Consider the following 27,666-nt stretch of genomic DNA (forward strand, 5'->3'; position numbering starts at 1 on the left):
GGGTGGGGTGGGGTGTGGGTGTCTGCATCCCTTGCTGTAGCCTTTCCTTCACCTTGGACACTCCCACCCATCCCACTCAGCCAGGTCTTTCCCTCCTTCAGATGCCTTTTCAGAAAGCAGTGGGGGTGGGGGCAGATCCAGGCCCAAGTGACCACTGTGTGTCTAGCAGTGTGTGATGAGTGGACAAGCCAGAAGTGAAAGAAAGCACTTCGGCGAGTGTGAGGAGAGCCAGAGAGGTGAACTGCTCTTGTGACTGCCTTTCTCTAGTGCTTGGAGCAGCACCCCGATGTCCCCGGATGGGTGTACTGTGCCCGGGGGCATCATCGCGGTGATGCCATGCTAGGTCTCCCACAGCCCGAGGCTGCTGTGCCCAGCGGTGCCAGCGTGTTGTCTCCACAGCTGGGGGTAGGTGGTAACCTCTCTGTCACAGGATGGACCACAGCAGTGCTGGGCCAGTGCCCACTTCTGACCAGGGTGTCTGCTCAGCCAACCTGGTGGAAAGTCTTCAAATGTTTTTAACCACTGAAATCCTGTTCTCCCCACCCATTTATAATGGGCCGACCTCCTTGGCTCCTGTGGCCCCTCACCCCTGCACTCCTACCAGCTTATCACTTCTGCCGCCCCATGGATAAAGTTCTCAGCTACTGACAATAATGACGTTCTGATAAACATGCTGTGATCCTGGTTCTAAAGGAAGAGTATCAGAGGGCAGACATTTCTCATGACCTCCCCAGAGTTCAAATGGAGCTTGCGTGCAGAGGGGATATGACACCTGAGTACCCGTGTGCACCCAGCATGAGCCCCAGTCCTGGCACATGGACCCACTGCCCAGTGCCCCTCATGAATCTCCAGCCTGTCCCCATGGGAATCCAAGCCTGTTCTGCACAGGACACCAGGTTGATGATCTCGACTCTGTTGTTTCTGGGAAGATCATCCAGAATCACCCATCTGTGGTTCCAGAAAACTCCCTCTTCGTTTCTCTGAAACTTGGAGATTTCTCTCCCCCCTCGCCCGCCGACTCAGGAGCATTGCTGTGGGCCCCTCACTGTGCCGGCTTGGGTCATCCCTCATGGCAGAAGGAAGGCTGCACACCTGGCCCTGTTCTGGCCATCCCCCAGTCACAGTGTGGCCCTGTCTCGTCTCCCACAGGCCCTGTGCTTGGTACCCCTGCACCCCTGTCCTGCTGGTGACCCACTGCCACCTTTCCTTTCTCTTCCTTCTCCACCTATCCTACCTGGTCTCCTGGCCTCTCAGGGTCCCCGGGGGCTCCCATGCCAGGGGCTCAAAGACTCCTGCTGCCTCCCCCCACAACCACAGCCTCTGCTCTGGGGCAGGCCTCCCATGATGCAATGACCTGCTTTGTCACAGTGGTTCACTTCCGTACCTTTTTTTCTCTTGCAAAGGCATCATCTTCAACTGGAAGAAGAAATGAAAACACCACCTGTGCCTCAAAACCATTCAGTTTCTAGACAGGGAAATGCCAGGCAGTTAGGCCTGGCCCACCCTTGTCCTCCACTCCTCACCACCCTCCCGAGTGCAGTTAAAGTTGGGGGTCAGCAGCCAGGCTGCTGAAGTCAGGGAGATCAAACTGGAATGGTGATTTGGGTGGACAGTAGGGGAGAGGGGGTGTCAAGCACAGGAGGGGCTCTGGGTAGGAATCTCAGGTCACCTGGCCACTGGTCTTCAGCTGGGTCTGTGGTGGGGTCAGGTCTGGGTCGGGGCGGCAAGCTCAGTAGGTAGGAGGATTTGCAGGCTTGAGAAACTAGATTGGTTACGCGAGGAGTTGGGGTTTGGACCCCCTCACCCCCACCCCAGAGTTGTGCCGGCAGCACCAAGTCTGAGGAGAAGGCTTCTGTAGCAGGGTCTTGGAATTGCCTGGGAGTCCAGGGCCACCAGGTGACTAGTTTCTCTGAGACCGAGCTGGACTGACTGGGAGTGTCCCTCATGCTTGTGTGGGGGCGAGGGGGGGAGGCTGGTCTTTTCCAAGCTCTGAGCGAGGCTTGTGTAGTTGAGGGGGTGGCGTGGCGGTAGACCATGGGGAGCATGACAGAGGCTGGGTAGCAAAGGGCAAGTCTGTGGGAGGTCTGGGGACCCATCCGCAGGGAGAGGCATTGCTTGGCAATGAGAGACCAGCCCCGAGGCATGGAGATAGAGAGGATTGTGCTGCTCCTGAGAGATGGTGGGGAGAGACTTCCTGGGGCAGCCCTTTACCCCTGGGGTCTGGGTTGGGTGGGGGAAGCACCAGAAGAGGGGAGATGAGATAGGAAGGCCACATGATTGGGAAACCAAGGGGAGAAGAAGGAAGTGGGTGTCATGGTGTCTGGCCTGTCCTGCCCTTCCATGTCCCCTGGCTTCTGTGCTCTGTGGCTGCGTGCATGTCCCCTCTGTGGGCAGTTTTGGTGGAACATTCAGGAATTTTGTTGGCTTCTCCCAGACTGAACATTCCTCAGGCCAACATCTGCCCCGCCTTCCCTGAGGATGGCCCGCACGTGAGGAAGAAAGGTGGGTTTCCAAACGTCATGTCTGGTGTCTCCTGTGTGATTATTTCCCACCTTGCCTTCTTGACCAGCCCTGGAGGATCTGCCTCAACTTTGGCAGCTTCTTCCTGCTCGTTCTGGGCACCTGTCATCTATCTCCGAAGGCAGGACTGACCCCAGGCTTTCCTATTGGTGGAGGAAAGTGGAAAACACACAGGACTGGCATGTGGGACACGCTGCTTAGCTTTTGTCAGGATGCCCACAGGAGCAGTCAAGCGTAGAAAAGGAAGAGCATGCAGCAGAAGCAGGCCAGGGTGGTGGGAGGCTCCTGCTACTCTCTTGAATTTGACTTTGTGCAGAAGTGACAGTGGAACCCAAGGGTTGGGGTGTGTCAGCCCAGCCTGAGTGCTTTCTGGGAAGAAAAATAACATGCATGGCACACACATGCACACACACCTTTATTGAAAGCAATACATGAACTGCAACAATTCAGAAAATATAGAAGAGCTCAAAGAAAAGATTAAGCAGCACACACGGGTTTACCTACCTGAGACCACCATTGCTCGGCCCTGTTCTGACCTCCAGTGAACCTGTAGTTCACAGACACTCAGCCCCAGGAAGCCCCTCCTGGCACCCACAACATGGCTGACCGTGAGGGCGGTGCACAGCCTGCCTGCACCAGACTCGGCCAGCTTCGTTTCTGGGAGCCTGGGGCTTAGACTGCATGCCAGGCCGCTGTGCCTTGGGCTCTGGTGTACAGCCTCAGCCACTGATGTTGGTTCTGGCGTCATCCAGGGCCATTTGTGGAGGCCCGGTATTGACTCGGGAACCAAGGAGAGCAGATGTGTGTGGGGCAGGATGCTGTATTCCCTGTGGGCTCATTGCCCCCACTTGAAGGGGCTTTTTGATGCTTGAGTTTGGAGAGTTATGGTCTGTGACTGTAATTCCATTTGGGGGAATCCTGGGGTCCATGGAAATGCTGCCCATTGCTTTGCTTACTTGGGCAGGTCCTGGCTTTGGCATTGTTTTCCCAGAGCTGGGAATGGTCCGACTGGGGATAGGCTGACAGCAGGTGGGCCACCCACTGGCCTGGCCCATTTGGAAAGCATGTGTCCTGCTGGGCTGCAGTGGGGGGTAGTGGCTGTTGTGTGGGCTGAATGGTGAACAGTCAGGGGGACCAGGGATTGAAAGTGCACTTGCCCCTTGCTGTGCCTGATTCTGGACCTGAGTCTCCAGGCCCCGACCAGGCATCGGTGGTGTCCAGCCTCTGCTCAGCTGCCTCACCTCTGATACTTCCACAGGCCTCTCGCTATGTGAACATGCTGGTGGTGAGGAGGAAATGGGTGGCCGCCAGGCCCCTGGGGGCTGAGTGTGGGCCAGAAAGATGGGTGTCAGGAGCAGGGATCCTTAGGTGTTTGAAGTGCCTTCAGGCCTCTTTGAGGGCTCCCCAGGGCATGGGGGGAGGGGGGTCACAACTTCCAGTACCCTCCTGCCAGTGCAAAGTTGGGCACGAATTAACAAAAAACAGATGAGTTCGGTTGTCCCTGGAATTCCACAGGAAGCTAGACGGTAGAACAAGTGATCAGCCATGTGTCCTTGGCTGAACCAGGAGTACTCTGAGAGTTGCTGAAATTCCCAAGTCCTTCAAGAAGCTCTTACAGAATATGTGAACATTTCTGTGGGTGATGTGGCTCTTCTCCACCAAGTGAAGCCCTACAGAGAATTCCCCTGACCTCCCAGAACGTGGAGGGTGGTGTGGCTTGTGGTCTCTGTTTTCAAGCCAGTATGCAAATTGGAAGCTTGGAAGGGGAAGAGTCTGCCCAAGTCACAGTGGGGAAGTGGGCTTCCTGGGCCCAGGGATCCTGGCTTGGGGAGGGGAGAAGAGGCGGTGGAGCCAGGCCAGAACCTGCCCTGGGCTCCTCTGCCAGGGCCACAGGGGGATGGCTGGGAACTTCATCTCATTACAGATCTCAGGGTGAAGTGTATGAGGTTCCAGGCAGGGATGCTCCCCTTAGGTTCTGTTTTCATCAGATGCTTAAACTTGAGGTGTAGGGAACTGTGTCCCCCAGGATGTGGGGTAAAAGAAATGAGGCCCAGGGCTTGGTGCTTTGCACCTGTTTCACCCACACAGTGTTTAGAAAGTGCGGTTTGGCGTGTAAGGCAGCCTCTGGTCTGACATGAAAGGATCCACAGGGTAACTTTGGTCTGGGTACAGCCCTCTAGGCGGGCTTCAGAGGAGGCCTCATGGCCAGGCCGACACCCAGGGCCCAGGGTGCTTTGGGGGCTATAGCTACCTTGTCATGGTCTTTCTGTGAGAACATGGGGGTAAGAGTGAGAGTCAGGACACTGGATGGGGGGGATATTGGTGGACATCCAAGTGGAGAATCCCACAGCATCTCCAGGAATGACTTGCCTTTCCAGATGACCCAAATGCACCATCCCTGAACCCGTGGCAGCTTCTGAGTTGGGTCAATAGTCAGAAAATGCATGCTCCACCCATAGCATGCACTGGGTTTTGGTGCTCTGGGAGGGGGTCAGATGTGTGTTCCTGTTTCTCATAAGAAGTTGGCTTGCTGAGGGACTGATTTCAGTGCAGTGTGTTCATTTTCATTTCCGATTATAAAAGTTGAGTGTGTTCGTGAAAAAGGATTTTGGAAACAGAAAAGTATTAAGACAAAGATTAGCAAAAAGGAGTATCGATAACTTTAATCGCACCTGCCCATGAGTCACCACAGTCAACATTTTTGCCTCTGTATATTTTTAGTATAAGACTCAGGATTGGGGCTCCTGGGTGGCTCAGTTGTTAAGCATCTGACTTCGACTCAGGTCATGATCTCACAGTTGGTGAGTTCGAGTCCCACACAGGGTGAGCTCTGAGTCCTGCTTCTGGTGAGCACAAGCCCCACTTCAGGCAAAAACATGAGCCCCTGGTGAGCACTGCTTCTCTCTCTCTCTCTTCTGTCTCTCTCTGCCCCTGGCTCACTTGTGCCTTCTCTCTCTTAAAGAAAAAAAGACTTGGGATTGTCTGATGGAAGTCCTCTTATGATCCGTACTTTTCCCATGGTAACATTCCATTGCGATCACATCCCTGAGTTGATGACTGGCTCTTCTACCTGCGCTTGCCACATGAACCCTCATTGGTCATCTCCAGTGTCCTAAACAGGCCCTAAGGTTGGGTGGCTGTGACACGTCCAGTGACTTGCTCGTCTGGAATATTTCGTGACTGACAGCCATCCACAGTGGGCTCAGGTTCATTATTTTCACAGCATGGACTCCTGGGAGCAAGTAACGGAACGTGCAGTCAGGGGCAAATTGCCTTCTAGAAAGGGAGAACAAGCCCCTCCCCCACAGCCGCACAGGCGAGCACCCAGTCTGGCACCGCAGCAGGGAGGGCATTAGGAGATATCCAAATGGGTTTTGCGGTGAACCAAGGTCTGTGTTGTGTAGAGTTCACAAAACAAAAGCCCCAGACCCACTCTTTGCCCTTAAACTGTCCTGTTGTGTACCCCACCTCCAGACCCTCACAGCTGTAGGGTATGTGGTATAGGTAGCCTCAGACACCAGGGGCCTTGAGATCTAACCAGGGAAGGGTGAGTTTTTCCTACAGCAGCATACAACCTGGGAAGGTGGCTGTTGGGAGCATTTCTCATCTTTAGGGCTCCAGCCACGCCCAGGGGTTTCCATCACTCCTCTTAGCTCTGGGGTCCACCTGGGGCCCTCCATGTGCCCTGAGGGACAAGGACAGGAAAAGGCAGCCTTGGACTTCGAGATGCTGCCTCCCAAACTCCCCTGGTTCCCAGCATCAGCCCTGCTCAGTGCATAGACCTGGTGGCCAGGGTGGTGGCCAGCTGGGCTCTGGTCAGAGCTTGCTGGAGATATAAATGCAGCTCAGGGCAGTCCCCATGGTAGAATGTTATTCTGAGCCCACCAGTGAGGAAGGCCTGGTCAGACCCAAGCCATGTGAGTCCTGCCTGGCCTAGGTGTGGCTGGGGAACAGGTCTGTTGGCAGCTTTGGTGACTGTTGAGATTAGCACACATGTACAGTGGTGCCGCTTGGTGTGGCTCCAGCCCCTGGTCCTGGGCCAGCCCCGTGGAAGAGCCTCTGGGCACCTGCTCTGTCCTGCAGACAGGAGCCCCATCCTCAGGGCCAGGGCTCTGTGTCTCCAGGCTCCTGTGTGCTTTAGTCAAAGGCTGTATTAAGTCCTGTGCATCACGTGGCCAAGCTGAGTATCCTAGGAGTTAAGGGAGGACATTGTTTCCAGGTCCCAAGCTGCGAGCATCAAGATAGAATCCCAAGACCACTGGGCAGTGGTCTGGCTACTTGGGAGTTCTGGGGGAAGGTGGCCCCTGACCATGGAGTGGTGTTGAGGCTGGGCCGTCCTCCCCTTGTCTGTCTGTGGACATCCTGGCTGTCTCTCCTTGGGACAGCCAGGAGTCAAAACTGCTGCATCCCTTGGACTTGGGGCCCAGGGCCCTGGCCTCACAGCCATGCCTTGCTGTGGTCAGGGGCTCTGTTGGGCTATGTTGTGTCAGGGTTAGGGGCCCCTACGTGTGTAGGTGGGCCTTCCAGAGGAGGAAGGGTTGCAGAAAGTGGGGCAGGGGCACTGGGCAAGGAACTGGGCTCAGGGTGGCTCCACTGTTTGGTGGCGGTGTGACCTGGCATGTCACAGACCCTCCTTGGGCTTGATTGCCTGCACCGTGATTTAGGCAGTTTACTGGGTTGTGTTAAAAGGCAAGTGCCCATAGGACCAGAGCAGGGGCTGGTGGCCTTGGTTACACGGCACAGTTGCTGGGGGTTTTACAACTGCTCATGCTGGCCCTCCCAGGAGTGGAATTCAGAACCAGACTAGTGCCTGGGAACCCTTCCGAACCTTCTGTAACTCACAGCTGTAGGTGTTCTGGCTGTAGACCAGCTCACAGGGAAATAGCAGGAAGTCCTGTGGGAGGAGGGGAGCCCTGGAAGGGTCCTGGGCTGAGCAAAGTCCCTGCCATCTGGCCTGGTCTACCCACAGCTGACCCAGTGTCTGCCTTGGTCCCGGCAGGGGTTGGGCTGCTTCCAGATTTGTTTTCATTTTCAATTCCCTTTATTGCTCAAACCACCTCAGGGCCGCAAAAAACAAACCGTTATCCTCAGCTGACCTCAGATTCCTGGCCTCAATTGTTTGCCGTTTGCTAATTTTAGCTTCTGATCATTTCCACCCTTATCCTCCCCCCACCAAAGGGAGACACAAACCAAGAATAGCTGCTGGGAAGGGGGGCTGTGGTGTTTGTGGCCAGAGTTCCCACAGTGATCTGGCAGGGTGCATGGGGCAGTTCCATGCAGCCGGCCTTCCCCTGGTGGGTGGGTCTGGGGGGAGCCCTCGACGGCAGGACTCCCCTTCCCCTGGCCCCTTTCTCACCAAGAACCCAGCACCCACAGGCATTGACATGCAGAAAAGAAGAAGGACTCTTATCTGAATGTTTCTCCTTTTAAACAGAAACCAGGCTGCTTCTTGGAAAAAAACATCCCTGTAGCCATGCGTAGCATACAGACCGCTAAGAGTCAGGCACTCCCCAGAGCTCCCAGACTCCAGGAACAAGTGGACATGCACAGTCTTGGGTCAGATGTGGAGCTTGGCCACAGTGGGGCCCAGGAGACAGCATCAGCCTGGAGGGCCCTGGCCAGGCCCAGTCCCCGCCCCGGTGCACTGTGCTCTCCCAGCCGTGGGAGCGAACACAGGGCCTGTGTGGACCAATTACAGTGGCGAGTCCAGGGCACTGGCCAGGCCTGCAGGGCGTCAACCTGCCCACGGGAGGGCGGGCAGAGAGCAGCCTAGGGAGAGCCAGAGCCAGGATGAAATCCAGGGAGCAGAGTGGCCTCTTGGCGAGGCCTAAGACAAGTGGTTGCACCCCACATCTGTACAGTAGGGAGAGTGTCAGGTGGACACCCTGATTGAAAGGAGCATGTAACAAATGCCCACAGCCCTAGTAGCCCCTCCATCCTTTTCTTTCCACTGTTTTCAAGGAAATCCCAGACACCATACCATTTTATCCATTAATATTTCAGTTGCTGCACATTTTTAAATCAAGTCCAATGTGTCTAATGCTAGAATAACACTAATTAAACATGAAATAAAGAAAGCCACAGCCTGAAGTCACCCCAGACCACTCGTTAGACTCGGGAAGTGGTGTGGGCCACACCCCTCAGGTGGGTGCTTCATTGCAGGCAGAAGGTACCCAGTGCCGAACCGTTTTGGACACAGGTTTTTATCAAAATCGAAAGCAACAGCAACAAAGAAGAACAAAAGTGCTACTAGGGTAACACATGTACAGAAGTAGGAGGCCCAGCTACCTAGGAACGGCTTTCCTCTGGTGCGAGGGGATAGGGAGGAGCAAAGCAGGTGTTAGACCCATGCCCCTTGGGTGCTGGCAGGGCCCACACCATCCCACAGCTTCTGAAGAGGTGACAGGGATAGCCTAGTGGTTCTCCACGGAAGCGCTTGGCTGCCACAAACGTTAGATCTGTCCCATTTTGTGAATCATTTAAAAAAAATATTTGGGTAGCTCAGTCGGTTAGGTGTGCAACTTCGGCTCAGGTCATGATCTCTCAGTTCATGAGTCCCATGTCAGGCTCTGTGCTGACAGCTCGGACGGAGCCTGGAGACTGCTTTGGATTCTGTGTCTCCCTCTCTCTCTGCCCCCCCCCCCCCCCCGCTCATTCCCACTCTCTCTCTCTGTCTCTCAGTCGTCTCTCTCTCAAAATAAATAAAAACATTAAAAATTTAAAAAAAACATTAGAGTAATGCACCAAGTAACACATGTAGCCTAAGGACCAAATCACCCAGCTCATTTTATTGTGATGCACAGGGAGGGACCTGGCTATGCCCTGCTCTCCTGTTCCCTCTCCCAGCAGAGGCCCCTGTTGCCTCTTCAGTTGCCTCTTGCGGTGTTTACCGCCCTAACTCTACCCTGCATGTCCATGGGGGCTCTGCTCTGTGCTTCAGCTTTGAACATCATGTGTTGACTTCCCATGGTGGCAGATGAGAAGTGAGGTCCCTGTCACCCTGCCCACCCCCAGAAGAGTGGGGTATTTTGCATTAGGTCAGCATTCAGTGTTTACAGATGACCCGGACTAACTGAATGCTAGTTGACAGTGACCCTAGTGTCATATGTTTCTTTTCCATAGAATTAATAGTTGGTCCTTTTGCTTGGTTTTCTCAGTGCTGTCATCTTTGGCTTGTCCCCATGCCCTGTGGCCATGTGGCTCTCGCTGATGTGGAGGTCTCCTCTCCAGACCTTTAACAGCTTCCCAGACTGGCCATTGCTGTTTGAGGCCCTGTTTCCTTGAACCCATGCCTGTGCCTTCTGGTGAAGGGAGAGGAGGCCATGTTGTGGAGACTTCCATGTCTGGAAGTGTTTTGCTCCTAGACTAATAAGTTGCAGCAGAAGTGCTGGGTCCAAGGCTCTGTGTCCCCCAGCGGGCCCTGGGACTCATTCTTGCTCATACTCCAGATGACAGCCCACCTTCTGTGCTCTCTGGGCTCTCTGGCCTCCTTTTATCTGGAGCTGGAACAGTTGGCTGATCCTTCCTTTATCTTACCTTTTCCTCCTATCATCCATTTACTTGGCTTTCGCTCTGTGTTCTGTGAAACTGTCTGTTCTTTTCCAACCCTGACCTCTGCCATATTCCCCTGTTGTGTCTTTACTTTCAGACTCAGGTTTTTGGATCTCCTTTTATAAGGAGGATCCTATCCTGTCCTTGCTTCCTGGATGCTTCTTACCTCTGAGGATGACTGACAGCTCTGGAGTTGGCTTCTGCATCCTCTGTGTTGCCTTTTTCTGCTTGCTGATTTGGATCTCTCACCCAGCTGTCCGGGTCAGAGGCTCTTCTCTGTCTGATGAACCTTGGTGTCTGGAGACACTGCCTAGAGGCTGGGCCTGGTGCACAGATGGGCTTGGTGACTTTCCGTCCCTGTCTGGGGATGTCGTCCTGGCTGCAGGGCTCAGAGGGCTGGGTGGGGAGAGGGCTGGGAGTGGCAGCATGGAGTAGGTGAGCTGTTCCTCAGGCCCCCATTCAGGAGGCTGCCCTGCTCTGAGCCATCTCTGTGGTCTCCAGTCCAGATCCCCCACCTCTCCTGACCCACTGAGACAGTAAATTGTTCTTCGACAGGTACAGGTAAGGCAGACAGCTGTGTATGAAGTAGACAAAAGGCTGTGATGTGTCTATTGCTTCTTTAACATTCAGGTGCCCCCTTTTTCAGCCCCAGTGTCCCCCCACTGCCAGGGACTCCTGAGCGTGTGGGAGGTCACATTGTACAGGGTCACATGCTTCTTTGCTTTCTCCGCCATCTCTCGGATTTCCAGCCTCCAAATTACTATTGTTTTCTCCTTTCCCTTTCACTTAGTCCTTTAAAATGCCTTTCCTTTCATTTTAGAGGGATCTGGGGATGGGAAGGTGGTGATCTGCTATCTTTATCCAGAGCTCCTGTTTGGCGTGTGGGCCAGTGCAGGGAGGTCCAGGGAGAGACGAGAGGGAAAGATGAGGACCTCCCTCATCAGCAGGAGAATCCCTTCCCACCTCCTACCTCTGCATGGGCCAAATTGTCCCGTCCCTCCAGTTGCCAGTGTCCCCCTTTGGTTATTATCCAACAGTGTTATCCTGGAATTACAGCCAGAGCTACAGTGAGCAATAATCTTGAAGCAACTGAAAGCAGCTCACAGGAAGACAGTTGCCCAGGGAAAGAAGAAGGTCTAAACCTAAGGTTGGTAGCTTTAGGTTTCTTTTTCTCTGGTTACAGATCCCAAAGTAGATATCCAGGGCCAGTGTGGGAGCTCCAGGATGCCATCAGAGACCGAGGCTCATCACCTCTTTCTCTTCAGTCATTGTTGATGTGTGAATTAGGCTGTGCTTTCTACCCGTGTTATCATGACAGCTGCTGCCTCTACAACCTTGGAACATTCTCCAGGCAGGAAGAATGGTGGCAGGCACATGGTCCTCTTTATCAGGACGAGGCTTATCCAGTGGCTTATCCAGAGCTCATTTGGCTACAGTCAGTTTACAAAGCCAATCCTAACTGCAAGGGAGTCGGAAAGGAACCATTTTTACCTGGTGCATTGTTGCTACAAACTGAAGTCATGTTCTCTGGGGAAAGAAGACACAGAGAATGGGTGCTGGACCAGCTGGCACTTTGCTGTCACTGTTGCAGTTGCTGGGCGACTCCTGTGCATTTGTCCTCAAGGTGGGCAAGCATTGGTCAGAGAAGTGTCCAGCTGGCAAAGGTGACCACTGCATGAGCCAGTGCTCCCAAAGCATTTGAAGAACCTCAGAAATCATGTACTTTCTTCAGCATTTACTTTGTTCCCCAACAAGTGAGGCTGTATCAGCCATTTGTACTGGCTAAGAAGTATTGACTTATTACTTAGAAATGAGCTACATAGTCACTGCTATAGTGATCACGGCAATTGAGTGAAATGGGTTTTCTCTGATTTATTACCTGAACTATAGTTGTCATGCCTTCTCAGTTTCCTCGTGGTGTTTCATAGACTTTCATTGTTTTCCATGACCTTCATAGTTTTGAGGGGTTGTGGCCAGATATTCTGTAGGTTGTACCTTGGTTTGCATTTGTCTGATGTTTTTCTCATGATTACACTGGGTTTGTGGCTTTTGGGGAAAAATACTAGAGGTGAAGTACCCTTCTCATCACGTCGTATCAGTGGGAGAATGATATCCACTGATACTTATTTTGTTGCTCAGTTGGTCCAGCGTTGGCCAGGAACTCTATCAGGTTGGCTCCTGTGTCCCTTCAACACATCCCCATCATTTTTGTTTTTTGTTCACTTCCTTACTTTCTGGCATTAATAAGTCAGGTTCATCTTGTATTTTTCTGGCTCTAGTCCTAGAATCAGCCATTTTTATAAGGAGCCTTGACTTCTGTTATTGGAAATGGTATTTAGAAACCAAGACCTGGGTGTGCTTTCTGCTCTTGGGGTGTTACTGCTTCTAGCCTCTCCCAGTGGATGGAGCCAGAAAACTTGTCTGTGTCCCAGCCCATTTATACACACATACCTTTAATAATTTCTCTATCTGGCCCTCTTTGTGCACGTGAGCTAAGCACACATCACACTGATGTCTCAGTCTCTGGGCCAGTCCCTCAGGAAGGACTCATTCCCACCTCCCCCTACTGATCTGTAACCTTTGTCTCCAACAGTGAGACACTGGCTCCCACCATTCACCGTGTGGTCACCTGTTTGTTCAGTGCCAGCATTCGAGTGAAGCAGTTTCATAATTGTTTCTGTCGTGAGAAGTTAGAGCAGTGCTAGGTACAGTTGCTTTTGTCTGTGAATCTTTCGGTTTCCAGTCAAAACACTGTTTTCCTAAGTGACTTAGGTCAGCTGCTTTTCCCCACCCCCCTCTGAGAGGCCATGTCATACATTTGTAATGTGGTTGGAATCTGTTGTCACAGTGTGTATTCTGTCCTGGGATCCCCCAACCTCCTTTACATGCTCAAAGTTTGCATACGTTAAAGTGTAAACTGCGATATGCAGTACTCTGGATTTTAACAAATGCAGTCTTGTATCCACCACTCCAGGACCAGGCAGCACAGTTCCATCACCCTAAAAATTCTCCTTTGAGGTCAGCCATTTCCTGATTCCCCAACTCTGACAACCCCTGTTGTGTTTTTTGTCCATACAGTTTTGCCTTTGGCAGAATGTCATATGAATGGAGTCATACAATGTATATAGACTTTTGGGTCTAGCTTCTTTGACTTTGCAAAATGCATTTAATTTTGCATAAATTCAACCATTTTTGTGTTTGTGAATCAATAGCTACTTCCTTGTCATCATTGAATAGTATTCCATTGTGTGGATATACCACAATTTGTTTATCCATTTACCTGTAGAAAGTGCTTATTTGTAGTTTTCACTGACTATGAATAAATCTACTATAAACATTTGTGGATGGCTTTTCAACTCACTTGCTAGATGCCTAGGGTTGGGGTTGCTGGGTTGTAGAGTGAGTCTCTGTTTAACTTTATAGGAAACTGTCAACTATCTTATAAAATGATTGCACCACATTCTTGCCAGCAATGAATGAGAGTTCCAGTTGCTCCACCAGCTGTTAGTGTTGTTGGTTTTGGGGAATTTAGCCATTCTCATAAATGTATGGTGCTGCCTCATTGTTTTACTTTGCATTCCTTAATGATGATATTGAGCACCTTTTCCCATAGTTGTTTGCCATCTGTGTATCTTGTTTGGTTGAGTTCAGATCTTTTGTTCATTTTTAAAATCAGATGTTTGCTTATTGTTGAGATTTAAGAGTTCTTTATATATTTTGAATATGAGCTTCCTTTACTTTTGGTCAGCCTCAAATGAACATTTTTATCAAGTAAATAAACCTGAATCTTTAATTGTGGATTCCAGATTCATGTCCTTGTAGTCTGAGAAAAATCTCTGAAAAGACCAACTGAAATGTCATTCCTGGGCTGTCAGCAGCTGTAAGGGCTTGGTGTGCAGTAGATCACATACTCCCAGAACAGGGCTGGTGACAGCACTCTGGCCTCCAAAGCAGGAGAATGCTCCCTTTGAGAGCATGCTCAAAATGCTCCCTGTTCAGCTCAGGGAAGGTGCTCCTGGGTTCCCTTGGAGACAGTTAGTGATGTGGCCATCAGAATAGAGGGGAAAGAAATGGACATGTCTGTTCTTTGGGGTCATGTCACATGAGTCCATGCATCACATTTGATCATCTGGCAGACTATTGCAGTCCAGGATCTGGAAGTGTTTGGTGGTGGGAGCTGATCTCTCTCTGTATGTCTCTTCAGGAGAGTGTGTGTGTGTGTGTGTGTGTGTGTGTGTGTGTGTGTTTGTATGAAGGTGGTGGGGGACCTCTAGAGCCCTTGTCTGGGGTGACTTCTGCCTGCCTGCTGGCAGAAATCATTAGTATTTTATGATTGCTGTTCTACATGAGACCTTGGGAACGGAAATTTTCAAATGTGTTTTGTAACCCTTAGCAAAAGGGGGGGAAAACACCTTTATGAAATTTCTGGCATGTGGTCTTTTGACCTTTCCGGGCATGTGCACCTGTGTGTGTAAATTAGTGCTACTCCCTCACCAGAGGCCAGAGGTGCTGGGTTCTATGGTAGCAGGCCCAGTTAGTGAGCTGGGCTTTGGGTGAGCTATTATTATTTCACAATAGAAGTTTGTAGTCTATATCCATAAATACACATGTATTATGATGTGTTTATGTCCGACTTTGTGAGATAACATACTGCACTCTTTCTGACAGCAAACAGCAGCTCAGTTGAAAAGTGTAGGAATGCAGAACGAACAGTCACGCATGAATCCTGTCTTCCCAAGATAACGGCTGTGTTTCCTTCCTGCAGCTCTGGCTCTGAGGCATGTGCATTTCCTACAGGCATTGGGACATAGGGTCTGTTTTCTTGGTTGGAATGAGACTACATATAAGTGGGCCCCTGTCTGTGGCTTATGAGACTCTAGAGAGGGACAGGCAGGCGGCCTCCATGCCAACCTTCCTTGTCTGCCTACCTAACCTCGACACATGAGGGGTAACACCACAGAGCACCCAGTCCCCCACACCCTACCTCAGGGGTGGGCAGCTTGCCCCAGCTTTCACTGGCCCTCCCTTGGCCTCAGGCTGACTCAGGTAGCCTTTGGATCATAGTGTCCCCATGCAGAGCTGTTGAAGAAGGGTCACTCTGGGGGACTGTGGGGGCTGGAAAGCAGAGTGGTGTCGGCTTTTCTCCCTGGCTGGTGTCCTCAGGGTCAGCTCCCTTAGTGACCTGTTCCACGCTAGGCTGGGGAAGGACATAGGATCAGGGTTGAGCACTAGGCAGGATGTGAGGAGGAAGAGACAGGCTCAGAGAAGCGGTGGGCAGGCCCTGTGACAGGGAAGCGGCTGGCCTTAGTGCCCTGAGCCTCAAAAGGCCCTGGAAATGCTCTTCTTTCTACACCACAGCATGGGTTTTTCCAGGTGGGGAGAGGGCCGGGTGGTGAGGGCAGTGGGTGACCACCTCCTCTCTGGCAGTGGAACTCAGATTTACTGAGGAGCAAGGCCTCTGGCTTACTGTTCCAGTATCCTATTCTCTGCAAGTGGTTCTTTTGAACAAAAGAGTGTTCTTAAAACACACTGGGTATAAATTGTCCAAGTGGCTGAGGCTCTGCTGGGTCCGGTGACCTGGGCTACTGAAGGAGAGGCTCCTCCCAGAGTGTCTAGAGCAGTTCCTCAGCCCTTCAGCTGTTCTAGAAAGGTAGGTCAGTGACTGGATGTTTTTTTTGCCGCCCCCCCCCCCCGCATCAGCTCCCTCAAAAACCAAAAGCATTTTAGAACTGTAGAAAAATGACTTACTTGTTTTTATTTTGATTTATTTGCTTTATGAAACCAACTCTGACAAATACATTGTTTGCTATGTTCTGTTGAAACTTGTGACTTTTTTTTTTTTCGTGAAGGAAATGGCCCTCTGCTCTGAGTACCTGGAGCAGGCCAGTGTAGGTGCTGGGTCTGGAGGAAGAGCACGTGCTCCCCAGGGGCCATGTGCTGCCTCAGGGTGCTCAGACCTTCTCAGGCAGGCAGGCAGGCAGGCAGGGCCTCTTGAAAAGGAACTGCCCAGCTCGTCCACATGTTAGGTGCGGCCACGTGCTGCAGAGGGACTGGTGACTGCCTGCCAAGGTCCCCAGTAGGCAGAGTGGCCCAGTGCAGCTCAACTGGGCTGGGGGTGCCACTGGGAAGCTTCTCCCCAGGGTGCCGAGGGTGGTACCTTACATTGTGTGTGCTGTGCCACAGTGCCTTCATCTGTGAGATGGGCCTTTGGCCTTGATGGTCCCTTTTGGGCTCTCAACCCCCAGGATGCTAATGGCCGAGGTCAGCTTGTCAGACATTTCCTATTCCATGGTGGGGAGAGGCTGTAAGAGTCCTCCTTCTGAGTGAAATCGGACTGGGAGTGCCAGGCTTTCTGGGTGTGTGGCCTGGTGAGGTCGTTTTTGACTGTCCACTTTTAGTCTCCATATCTAAGATCTTGACACAACTCCTGTCCCTCAGGTTAGAGTCAATGAGCTTGTGCATGCTGGAAGTAAAGGCTGCCTCCCTGTGAAGCTCCCATGTTTGCAGGTGTGTGTGCTGTGCGTTTGTGCCACCATTGGGGCAGCTGGGCCAGGCTGGGGCCCTGCTGTCAAGACCCACCTGAGGGGGCAAAAGGGAGAGGACCGGAGTGAGGAAATGAAGGCTGGGGGAGGGGAGAGATACAGGAAGAGGAAGTGGACAGAATGGTTGCCAAAGGCTCTACAGAGAAGGGCCCCTCCCTTGGTTGCCTAGAGAGCCCTGGGTGTGGGCATGGGGCCCTGGGGTACAGAGCAGGCAGCTGGTTGTGCATGTTGGCAGATGGCAGCAGGAAGGGGGTCGTTTGCTCTGCTCCATGCCCTCTCCCAGGGGCCCTGGCTGACCTTGAAGACTTTTGTTTTTTTGGGGAGGGGGTAGTGCGGGCAGGCAGCCTCAAGTTGGCTGAAGGCTTGTCTGTGTCTAGGAGCAGTTTGGCTTCTCTCTCAGTCTCTGCGGACCTCCCCATGTGGCTGTCAATGACTGGTGCCACCCCAGACGTCACAGCCCAGCACAGCCTGCCAGAGGCTTTTCTGTACTGTGCCCGCTTCCCCCCACCCATCCGTGCCCGGCCTCTGTCTTTCTTCCCTCCCTTCCTTCCTTCCTTCCTTCCTTTTCCTTTCTTTTGGTCCAAGAGAAAAACCCTTCCCAGAAGCCTGCACCCATTCCCTAGTTCCCACCTCCTTACCAGTCCCTGGCAGAAGGGACCGAGTCTCCTGCCTTGAACTTGTGGTCTGACTCCTGACAGCTGGACGAACTCACCTGGCAGCACCTCTCCAGCAGCCAGAGCCTGGCCCAGCCACCGAGGCAGGTTCTCGCCAGTCCTGTGAGGGCGGACCCAGTGATAATTGTGACAGGAACATGGTATATAGGAGGCTGAAGGGACCTTTAACACATGCAAGTTAACAGCTCTGGGTTTGCTGCTGTCAGATTCTTCTCCCTTGCCTTTTAAGTCACACTGGGTCTGTCAAACCACTGATCAGGGAGCACCCTCCAACAAAACAATTTGCACAGTGACCCAGGGGCTTGAATCCTGGAGGTCTGTCCCCAGGAGCACCTTCCAGAAAGGTAGATTGGACTTCACTGCTATTTTTGAATTTCTCATATTCCAAGAAGCTCTCCTGCCCCCTCCCCCATTCTAAGGGGAATCTATTTTAAGGGGAATTCTGGGGATTGTATTCAGAATGTGCTGAGGAGAGTATGCATGGCCACATGTGGTGTGAATGGGTCTGGCCAGGAACTCACAGGGTTGTTCTGTCAGCTCCTGTTTTAAAATTTGCGTTATTGAGGCACCTGGTTGGCTCAGTCCATTGAGCGTCTAACTTCAGCTCAGGTCATGATCTCTCAGTTTGGGAGTTTGAGCCCCATGTCGGGCTCTACACTGGTTGACAGTGTGGAGTCTGCTTGGGATTCTCTCTCTACCTCTCTCTCTGCCCTTTTCCTTGCTCATGCTCTCTCTCTTAACAATAAATAAAACATTTAAAAAAATAAAATTTGTGTTATTTGTGGCTAGCATTTCCTAGTTTGCTGTGGATTCTTGTTTTTAACTTTGTGAATAGGTAAATACATTTGCGTGTTTTGAAATCCAGGAGATTTACGCAGTTTTTCAAGGCACCCCTCTCCTCACCCCTCTGTCCCCAGGTAGTCTGTATCCTCCAGAGGACCTTTCTACAAGCAAAAGCACATGTCTACACACACTGTTCCTTCTGCTCAGAAACCTTGCTTTCCTTCCTCAACAGTACCACTTTAGAGATCTCTCCCCATCAGTTCAGAAAGAGTCCATTCCACTTGTTTTTCATAGTATTCCGTCACATGGGGGTTCCATAACTTATTTCACAGGCCCCAGCTGGAGGACAGGAGTTGTTTTGAGGCTTTTTCTGCATTGAATGACCAGGCCCATATCCCATTTTGTAGGTGTGCAGGTGTATCTGTAGAATGGTTTCCAAAAGTTGTTTTGTGGGTCGAAGGTTGCACACATTTGTAATTGGGATCAGCATCACCACGTTGCCCTCCAGAGGGGTTGGGGCGCTTTGTATTTCCACTGGCAAAATGTGAGAGTGCGTATTCCTGTGGCTTTGCTACCCTGACAGATAAAAAGTAGGATTTCAGTGCGGTTTTTGTTGGCATTTGCTCTCTGACAGGTGAGGTTGAGCATCTTTTCAGATGTTTGAGAGTCATTTGTGTTTTCTTTTTATCAACTGTCTTGTGGCCTTTGCCCATATTTCTATTAAGTGTTGGTTTGTCTTTTAATTTCTGTGTTCTCATTCTGTATTGGAGGTAGGCCTTTGTGATACGAGCTGCAATATTTTTTTTTTCTCAGATTGTCATTTATCTTTTGCCTTTGCTTATGGTGACTTTGTCCATGTCTGGCTTTTATAGTCAAATTTATCAATCTTTTCATTTATAGTTACTGGGCTTTGATTCATAGAAAGAACTTCTATCCTAGCATGGTCCTTACTTTCTTTCCAGAAAGTACTTAGTTGTCCTTACACGTTTTTTGGACCCTCTCCCCTCTACCCATCTGAGATGATAATTTGTGCTAAGTGTGTTTCCCACTGTTTTGGTGTTTTGGGGTCTAGTTCTGGCATTTCCTCTCCTCCCCACCAGTCAGTTATCAGCTTCTGTGGCAGTATGTTGAATATCTGGCAGTCTGGTACCCTCACAGTATTCTTTTTTTCAGAGTTTTCCTAGCTGCTTCTATTTGTTTTTCTGTATGAATTTCAGGATCTAGTTCTCCTATTCCAAAATAAAACAAAGCAACACCCAAAATGCCTACTTCAAAAATACACTTATATCTTTTGTAGGAAGGCAGATTTTGTCTGAACTGTGCCCCCAAGGCAGTGTGTTGCTGCACTCAGCCAGGTGCCACCTCCCCCTCTCATCCTGCCAGCTCTGCTTGTGCAGGAGTGTAAGGCAGCATGTGATCAGCAACACCTGTGCGCCAGTAATGGTAGCATGAGACCAGAGTGCCCTGGGGCAGGGCCAGGGCTGCGGCTGTTCCAGCAAAGATGAACACAAAGTGGTATGGGGCTCGAACGTGCAACCAGTGGTTCCCACCACGGTCACTTGCCACTGACTTGCTCATGAGAGCCCCCTGCCCAAGGGGCTCAGTAGCCCAGGAGCACCCCGCCCCCCCCACAACCGGTGATAGTGGTGTATCTCCTATGAGCATTTATGTGCTCCCACTTAACCCTCACAGTAACTGTGAGAAGAAACAGGCAAGATGGCAACCCCTGAAGCCATCGACAAATGAGTAGGGGTGCAGGGGTGGGGTGGGTGCAGGGCTGCTTCCATGCAGAAAGCACCTCTCTGGCTACAGGCAGAGTCCTAGGACAAGAGGGGTCCCCACTGAGTGGGGCCTCACCTCCTCCACTTGTACCATGGGGGTAAGCGCTTCTAGCTGGAGCTTCCCAGGAGAGGGCATCTGCATGTCAGCTCCACGTGGGTCTATAAACCACGGGCGTTTTCAGTGATCAATGAAATAGCCAGTGGCCTTCTAAAGAAAGGAAAGTCTGCTTTCCATAATGGGGACAGGCCTTTCTGCTGACCCGAGGCTGCCCATTGGCCTGGGTTTCCTTGCAGGCTGACAGCTGATTGGCCCCAATGGTTGGCTATCTCCCAATCTGTCCCAGCATGGGAGGGTGAGCAGGAGGGACTCGCTGGTATGAAAAACATGTCAGTCTTGATGTGGGGAGCTGGAGGTGGCCCCATACCAGGGGCCACTGAACAGAGCTATGTATTGATGAGTGACAGCCCATTCCTTTCAGGACCTGGGTGCTGCGGCCTGGGAGCCTGGGAAAAGGTGTATCTCTGTGGAAGCCTCTCTCTGACCAGGCCCACCCCTCACCACGCTCCCCAGACACACACCTGTGGGGATTCCTTATGCTCACTGAGGTCTTTTCATGTGATCTTAGGTACCCCTGTTAAGTCAATGGATCCATGTGCCCTTTTCCCTGGGGGCCCCCTATTCAGAGATGCATCCCCTCCCTTCTTTCTTCCACAGAGGGGAGCTCAGCGAGGCTTCCCAGAGCCTTGGTTGGCACAGCCAGCCTGAGCTGAGAAGAGCCAGCGGGAGGCCGAGGGGCCAACTGGGGAGATCACTTACTGCCACAGGCAGAAGAGGCACTAGTTTACAGACATTGTTCTGGCTCCGGGTCTTTTTTTTTTTTTTTGCAACGCAAAAGGACCCCCAGGACTGCCCACAAGGGGCTCATAGACCAAAAACTGCCATGTGCAGGTGCTGTTGGAGCCAGGAGGGACCCAATCATCTGTGGGAGCTGGCAGTCTGGCCCAAACTGGTTGGCGCAATTGAGAAAATTGGGAGCATGCCCTTTGGACAGGGGTCAGAGCAGGAGGGAGTCTCTTAGTGGCTCAGGGTGTGAGCTGAAACATGCACACTTCGCAAGCTGCACGTGCAGGTGCAGCTGCCAGGAAGGGGGCAGGGGGTAGGGCCCTGGGCTGGGCGCTCAGTCGGGGGCTTGGGCAGGAGGAAAGCCCCTGTCCTCTTAGCCTGGCTTCTTGCGGCTTCTGGGAGGAACACACTGTCCCAGCCCAGGCCTGTGGCTTGGGCAAGAGGAGCATGTGGGACGCAGTGTTCCCTGATAAGATGAGGCAATCGCTCTCACAGCCTCATCGCAGCGCCAAGGAACATTTATGTAACCCCCGCCCTGCACCCCGTGAGCCCTTGGCCCAGGCGCCCCTGCTGCCCAGCTGCCCCCCTCACGGTGCACCAACAGCACCCCGCCCTGTACCGACCAGTTATCCCCTGTCTCGCAGTCCTGCCACTTGCAGCCTGGCCCCTCCCAAGCCCCCTCCCATAGTGACCCAGCCTTTCCCCACCCAGCTTCCTTCGCTCCCTCCCTGTGCACCCTGTACCCCACAAGACCTGACCTCTACCCCCTTGCTCTCACTCTGCCTCCCCCTCCCAAGTCCCTCTCACCATTCTGTCCCACAGCCCTGCCTTTGGAAAGTGAGGGCAGGGGGACTGGAGTGGGCCCATCCCAGTCTTAGGCATCAGGCAGGATGCTGCAGAAGGGCTGATCTCCTTTCAGGGTTCTGGAATCTCTGATCAGGTTTCCTATCCTGAGAGGGCCAGTGTCACTTCTGAGCTAGACTGAGCATTCTCCTTGTGGTGGCCCTGTGGTACTATTGTGTCCTCCTATCACATGCCCAAGAGGAGGCAGATTCAGAATTGAGCCCAGCAGGAGGGAAGCTAGGGTTCATTTAGTCTGGGTGGCCAACTCCCTGCTGGGCCCCACTCTACTCTGTGTACGATCCCTATATACTCACTCCGCCTAGTCACACCACCTTGGAGTCAGTCCTTAGAAGAGCAGTTTTCAAAGTGAGGCCCAGGGACACCTGTAGGTACCTGAGATACTTCCAGGAGACCATGAGGTCAAAACTATTTTCAAAATAATAATATTATTTGTCCCTTATTCTCTCAAAAGAATACAATGAAATATTCCAGAAGGTACATGATGTGTGATGACATCCCCCTGACAGCTACAGGAATGCACATGTGCTTGAGTTTAAATCTTTTTTCAGTTTTAATTTCTAATATGATAAATATCAATGGATATAACCCACATGAACAAATACTCTTTCGGTCCCTCACTACAAGTATGAGCCTTACTGTGGGTGACTCTGTCCCCCTGTCCAGGCTGCCTTTCCCCCAGCTGTTCTCGATTCTTCTGGCTGCTCCTCATCAGCCTCCTGGGTGCTGCTTGAATGTCACCATGTAGAGGCGGGCCCTGCCAGACCCTAGTGCTGATCCTTGCCAGCATGAATCGTAACTTCTGAGTGATATATTCATCTGTTTATTGCTGTCTACCCTCCTGGAATGGGCTGACAGAGGTATAAAGGATGGAATCGGGGGGACTCTGCATAATGACCCTGTCCCCAGGGCCAGACAGCAAGTCTGTGTTCAATAAAAGTGCTGAGGGGCGCCTGGGTGGCGCAGTCGGTTAAGCGTCCGACTTCAGCCAGGTCACGATCTCGCGGTCCGTGAGTTCGAGCCCCGCGTCGGGCTCTGGGCTGATGGCTCAGAGCCTGGAGCCTGTTTCCGATTCTGTGTCTCCCTCTCTCTCTCTGCCCCTTGCCCGTTCATGCTCTGTCTCTCTCTGTCCCAAAAATAAATAAACGTTGAAAAAAAAATTTAAAAAAAAAAATAAAAGTGCTGAGCTGCTGTTACCCAGATGGACCAAGAGCTGTGTGCTGGCCTAGGGGTGATGCTAGACTTTCCTTGCCTTCTGCCACTCCAGGCTACCTGGTACCAGCATCCCATCCTATTGGATGCTACAGTTCTGTGTGGCCCACACATCATTGTAGCCCTATAATTATACCCCTCACATGCTTCCCAGAGCTGCAAACATAAGGACCTTGAAAAGGACAAGCTCCCAATGAGGGCCCAGGGTTTATTAGAAAGCAAGGGTGAGTCTGAATTTGGGTTGGTCTTCCCCTACTGCCACCATGGGCCTAAATTTGAGAAGACACAGGTGTAAAAAATAGTGGATAAGAGCAATAATAATAGCTAACATTTCATAGGTAGCATTTGGCATGTGTCAGGCACAGTGCCAAGGTCTGGTCGTGTGTGTGAGCCCATGGGATCACCATGTGTACCCCACTATAAGGATGTGGTAGTATATTCATTTCCTGTGGCTACCATAACAAATTACCATAAATTGGGTGGCTTAAAATAACAGAAATGCACTCTCTCACTGTTTTGGAGGGCAGAAGTCTAAGATCAAGGTGTTTGCAGCTCACTACCTTGTCCACCTCTTTTCCTTCTGAAGGCTCTGGGGGTGGGGTGGGGAGATGGAATCCATTTCATGCTTCTCTCCTAGATTCTGGGGGCTGCCCTACAGTCTTTGGAGTTTCTTGGCTTATAGATCCATCACTCCAGTCTCTTCCTCTGTCATCGTTTGGCCCTCTCTTCTCTTCTTTTCTAAAGGACACTGTGATCTCATTTCAAGACCCTTACCTTAATTGTATCTACAAAGATGCTTTTTCCAAATAAGATCACAAGTTCAAGGGATTAGGACCGGGACATCTTTTTCAGGGAGCACTCTTTACCCCACCACAGGCAATAAGGTACTTATCTGAGGCCACACACATCAGTATACTGTGAGAACAGATCTAAGCCTCATCTGTCAGACGTGGCACACCAAGCTCTTGAACTCAGCACCTAGTCACAGGAAAATGAAACTGTTGTGTTTAATGCTAGACCTTTCCAAACATCTAATGACCAATGTGCATCGTGAAGTTCCTAGACTGGACTTAGCATGTAGCATTTCTCAAACTTTTTTTGTTGACGAGATTTTTTTCCTCCAGAACCAATTAACAATGTATTCAATTCTAAAAAGACACATAACACAGAAGAGCTTACAACAACAAAAAAATCCTGTTCCCAGTGAGGCATCACTTTCTAGAGACCAACACTGCTCTGATTTTAGTTTGTCTTGGTAGTTACTGCCATAAATGAATTATATGAGATATATATATATATATATATATATATATATATATTTACTGTTCTTTGATGTATCAGATTTATATATGATGCGTTATCTCCCTGCCATGAAATTGAAGGATTTACCTCATTTCTACCCCTCCCCTCACCTCCTCCTGAATTGATGAATATATTATTTTAATTTTTTTTGTTGTTGATTATCCTTATAACTTTAACCTCATTTAGACATTTCCTTTGTGCATGTGTGTGTTCCTACCTTTCTCTTAAATCCACATTCTCTACTGGGGGCCATGAGTCAGTTGTATGGGCTTTGTCTATAACATTGATTCTAAATACTGACAACTAGTGCTAGGGTTCACATGACCGTAACTGTGTAAAGATTGCTTCCATATGCCAGGGCCTGTGGTGGGATTTCATTCCCTCCTGCTGCCTCATGGGGTTGTTGTGAAAGATAAATATAACAGACAAAAAGCCCGTAGTACAGTGTTTGGCTCAGAGCTCTTCCCTGATGGCTCATATCTTATAGCACTTTAGATTGCTTCAAATTTAGATCCCAGTTTTCTTGCATGTCTTCTATTTTTCCTGGAGTTTGTAATTGCCTCTCTTTTTTTCTTTTAACCAAAGAATAGTATGTGCCTTCACTGTGTCCTGAAGTTTATTCAGCCTCTTGATCATACTCTCTGATGCATGGAATTCACCTTCTTCTTGAAACTATCCCCCTGTGATTCCTGCCTCTGTGGCCACCAGGTCTCTGCCTCATTCTTATCCTGAGATGCCCCTTCATTTTTCACTAATTTCCCTGGCTTCTCGTTTTTTCTTTTCTCATTTTTGCTGGAGTTTGAGAGGTAAACTTGGAAGACCCTGTTTCTTTTTCATCGAGCATCCAGTGTGATTTACAAGAAGTCTGGTATTCCCTCATGGTTGACTTGGTGTTTGTTCTCACCTCTTTCTAATAAGTTTTGTGATCTCTTCATTTTACCCAGTGTTCTGACTTGGCAGAAATTCTCACAGCATTGCAGAAATTCTTGCAGCAGGAGCCTTTACTTACTACCCTGCCCACCTCTCTGCCAGCCCTTTCCATGTTACTCTCCTGTCTTGTTTGATTCTGACAGATACTGTTTTCTTGTTTCTTTGGTAATTTACTCTCCTCCATTTTTTTCTTTTCTTTTTTCTAACGAACAGAAATTATTTAAATATATTGCACCCCCAGGATTGATTCCCTGTAACTCTGAACTATCATTTGTAACTATCAGATAGTTTTGGGATATGATGGTTTGCTCTCTTGATTTTGAATTCTCCTCCCACACACCCCCTTTCCTGCTCCCCCCCAAAGCCCCTGTAAAATCAGTAACAACATATACAGCCACACATGCTCTTAGTTTCAGCATTACTAGGAGGCAGAGAACCCTGCAACACTCACATATTTTCAGAGCTTTTTTGATGTTGTTCCATTTTTATGGGGTATTTCCTTCAGTATATTTCCATCTGCTCTATGAAATTTTTGTTTGGGCAATAATACTCTCAATTTCTTTTTTTTTTTTTTTTTTTCAACGTTTATTTATTTTTGGGACAGAGAGAGACAGAGCTCATGAACGGGGGAGGGGCAGAGAGAGGAGGAGACACAGAATCGGAAACAGGCTCCAGGCTCCGAGCCATCAGCCCAGAGCCTGACGCGGGGCTCGAACTCCCGGACCGCGAGATCGTGACCTGGCTGAAGTCGGACGCTCAACCGACTGCGCCACCCAGGCGCCCCTACTCTCAATTTCTAAACACTATTTTTTGTTCTCTGAACTTCCTTTTGATGGTATCATGTTCACTTTATGCATGAATTTTGTCTGAAAATTTCTCAGAATACTAATTTAAAGTTTTAGGTTGACATTCTCTTCTGTCTCATGGCTTCACTCTTTTTCCTCTGGAGTCAGCTTTGTTTTGTTGCTCTTGGCCTTTTCCCTTTCATCTTGCTGGTTTTCCTTCGCCATCTGGCCATCCTTGAGTGTTTATATTTAAGGTTGATGGGCTCATTTAGGGTGGGTGGCGTGGATTTCCTCTGCTGGGCACAGGTGCACCAGCTTCAAGGACTGGCTGAAGGCTTTAGGGCCGGGGCGGGGGGGGGGGGGTGGGTTGGAGAATGGAAAGGGTGGTGGTGTGGCCACCCCCCAGTGCCATAAGGGCTGCATTCTGGGGTGCCAGAAGCCCTGCTGATTCTCCCTGAGCAGTTGATACCATTTTTTTTTGTGGTTCAGAGTTTTGCCTGGGTAAATGATGGCCTGTTCCTTGCTCTGAGGGATGGGAGGGGTGAGGTCCTCATTGAAGTCTACCTTCGTTACCTCCCTGTCAGGGAGTGTTCTGGGTAGCCACCCTTGTCTGTCACTGTGTTTGGGTCTGCAAGAGCCTGTTGCAGCCTCTTGTTCTGCTGGCTGTTACCTGTTGGCCACACTGGAGGTTGAAAGAGCAACATGAGAAGCAAATTACCTGGTTTGGGCTCCTTATGTTATTGATGAGGAAACTGAGGATCAGAATAGTAGTAGAGCACTCAGGTTGGGAATTGTCTCTTGGCCCTACAGGGGTGTGGGGCTCTGGAGTGTGGCTCCCTTCAGGCCAGTGTGAGGCAGCTGGACCCTCCCTGGTAGGCCTGCAAGTCCTACCTCTGAGATTCCCAATCTCAGAGCCTGAAGATGAGCCTGATCTCCCCTCAGGCCAGGGCCAGGGGTGCCTGCACAGGTTGTTGGGGGTCATGCTCTGCCGTGTGCTTGGGACTGCCACCGCCAGGGGCCTTGGGCCCTGCTATCACAGTTACTGAGAAGCTGCCATTTCATCCTGGGAGATGCCTGCTGCCTTCCTTGGGTACTGGCTGGAGGGCACAGGCATGGCACATGTTTGCCCTGATGGGTTGGTTACAGGCCGGTGGAGAGGGAGGGGACGCGGCTAGGGATGGGGAGGAGCAGGCCTGCGTGGAGGGCAGGGCCAGGACCGGTGACTAATGCGCTGCCCTGTCGCCCCGCAGGTGAGAGACCCTTCGCCTGTAGCTGGCAGGACTGCAACAAGAAGTTCGCGCGCTCCGACGAGCTGGCCCGGCACTACCGCACGCACACAGGCGAGAAGAAGTTCAGCTGTCCCATCTGCGAGAAGCGCTTCATGCGCAGCGACCACCTAACGAAGCACGCACGCCGCCATGCCAACTTCCACCCGGGCATGCTGCAGCGGCGCAGCGGGGGCTCACGGACCGGCTCCCCTCCAGCGACTACAGCCGCTCCGATGCCAGCAGCCCCACCATCAGCCCGGCCAGCTCGCCCTGAGCGCGGCCGCCGCCCGACGCAGCACAGCCCCGCCCACCCCTCCGCGGGGCCCCGCCCACCCCTCCGCGGGGCCCCGCCCACCCCTGGCCGGCGAGGACCCTCCGCCCCTACTACAGCCATGAGCAGATATGCTCGCTCTTCCTTTTGTGATGCCGTGTCTTTTCCTTTTGTAATGAGAAAGAAAGAACTTTCTGGAGTCAAAACAACAACACAACAGACAATTTTCTTCACCTCAGGTGTCAAAGTGAATTTGTAAAAAAACGAAACAAAAAATTTTCAAAAAACACCATCCACAAATTGCACAATAAACATACCCACAAAGGTGAGATTCAGTGGTGT

At 51.1% G+C, this 27,666-nt stretch overlaps 1 protein-coding gene across 1 annotated transcript in view; it reads left to right on the forward strand.

The window, feature by feature from the left end:
• Positions 1 to 27,427, forward strand: part of KLF13 (Kruppel like factor 13) — a 45,341-nt gene extending 17,914 nt beyond the window's left edge. Inside the window, 2 exon segments of the mRNA XM_030317551.1 lie at positions 27,036 to 27,262; positions 27,265 to 27,427. Of these exon segments, the coding sequence (XP_030173411.1) occupies positions 27,036 to 27,262; positions 27,265 to 27,327 (290 nt within the window). The 3' untranslated portion in view covers positions 27,328 to 27,427.
• Positions 27,428 to 27,666: the final 239 nt, after the last annotated feature.

This window comes from Lynx canadensis, chromosome B3, assembly GCF_007474595.2.
Source record: "Lynx canadensis isolate LIC74 chromosome B3, mLynCan4.pri.v2, whole genome shotgun sequence".
NCBI classification, from domain to species: domain Eukaryota; kingdom Metazoa; phylum Chordata; class Mammalia; order Carnivora; family Felidae; genus Lynx; species Lynx canadensis.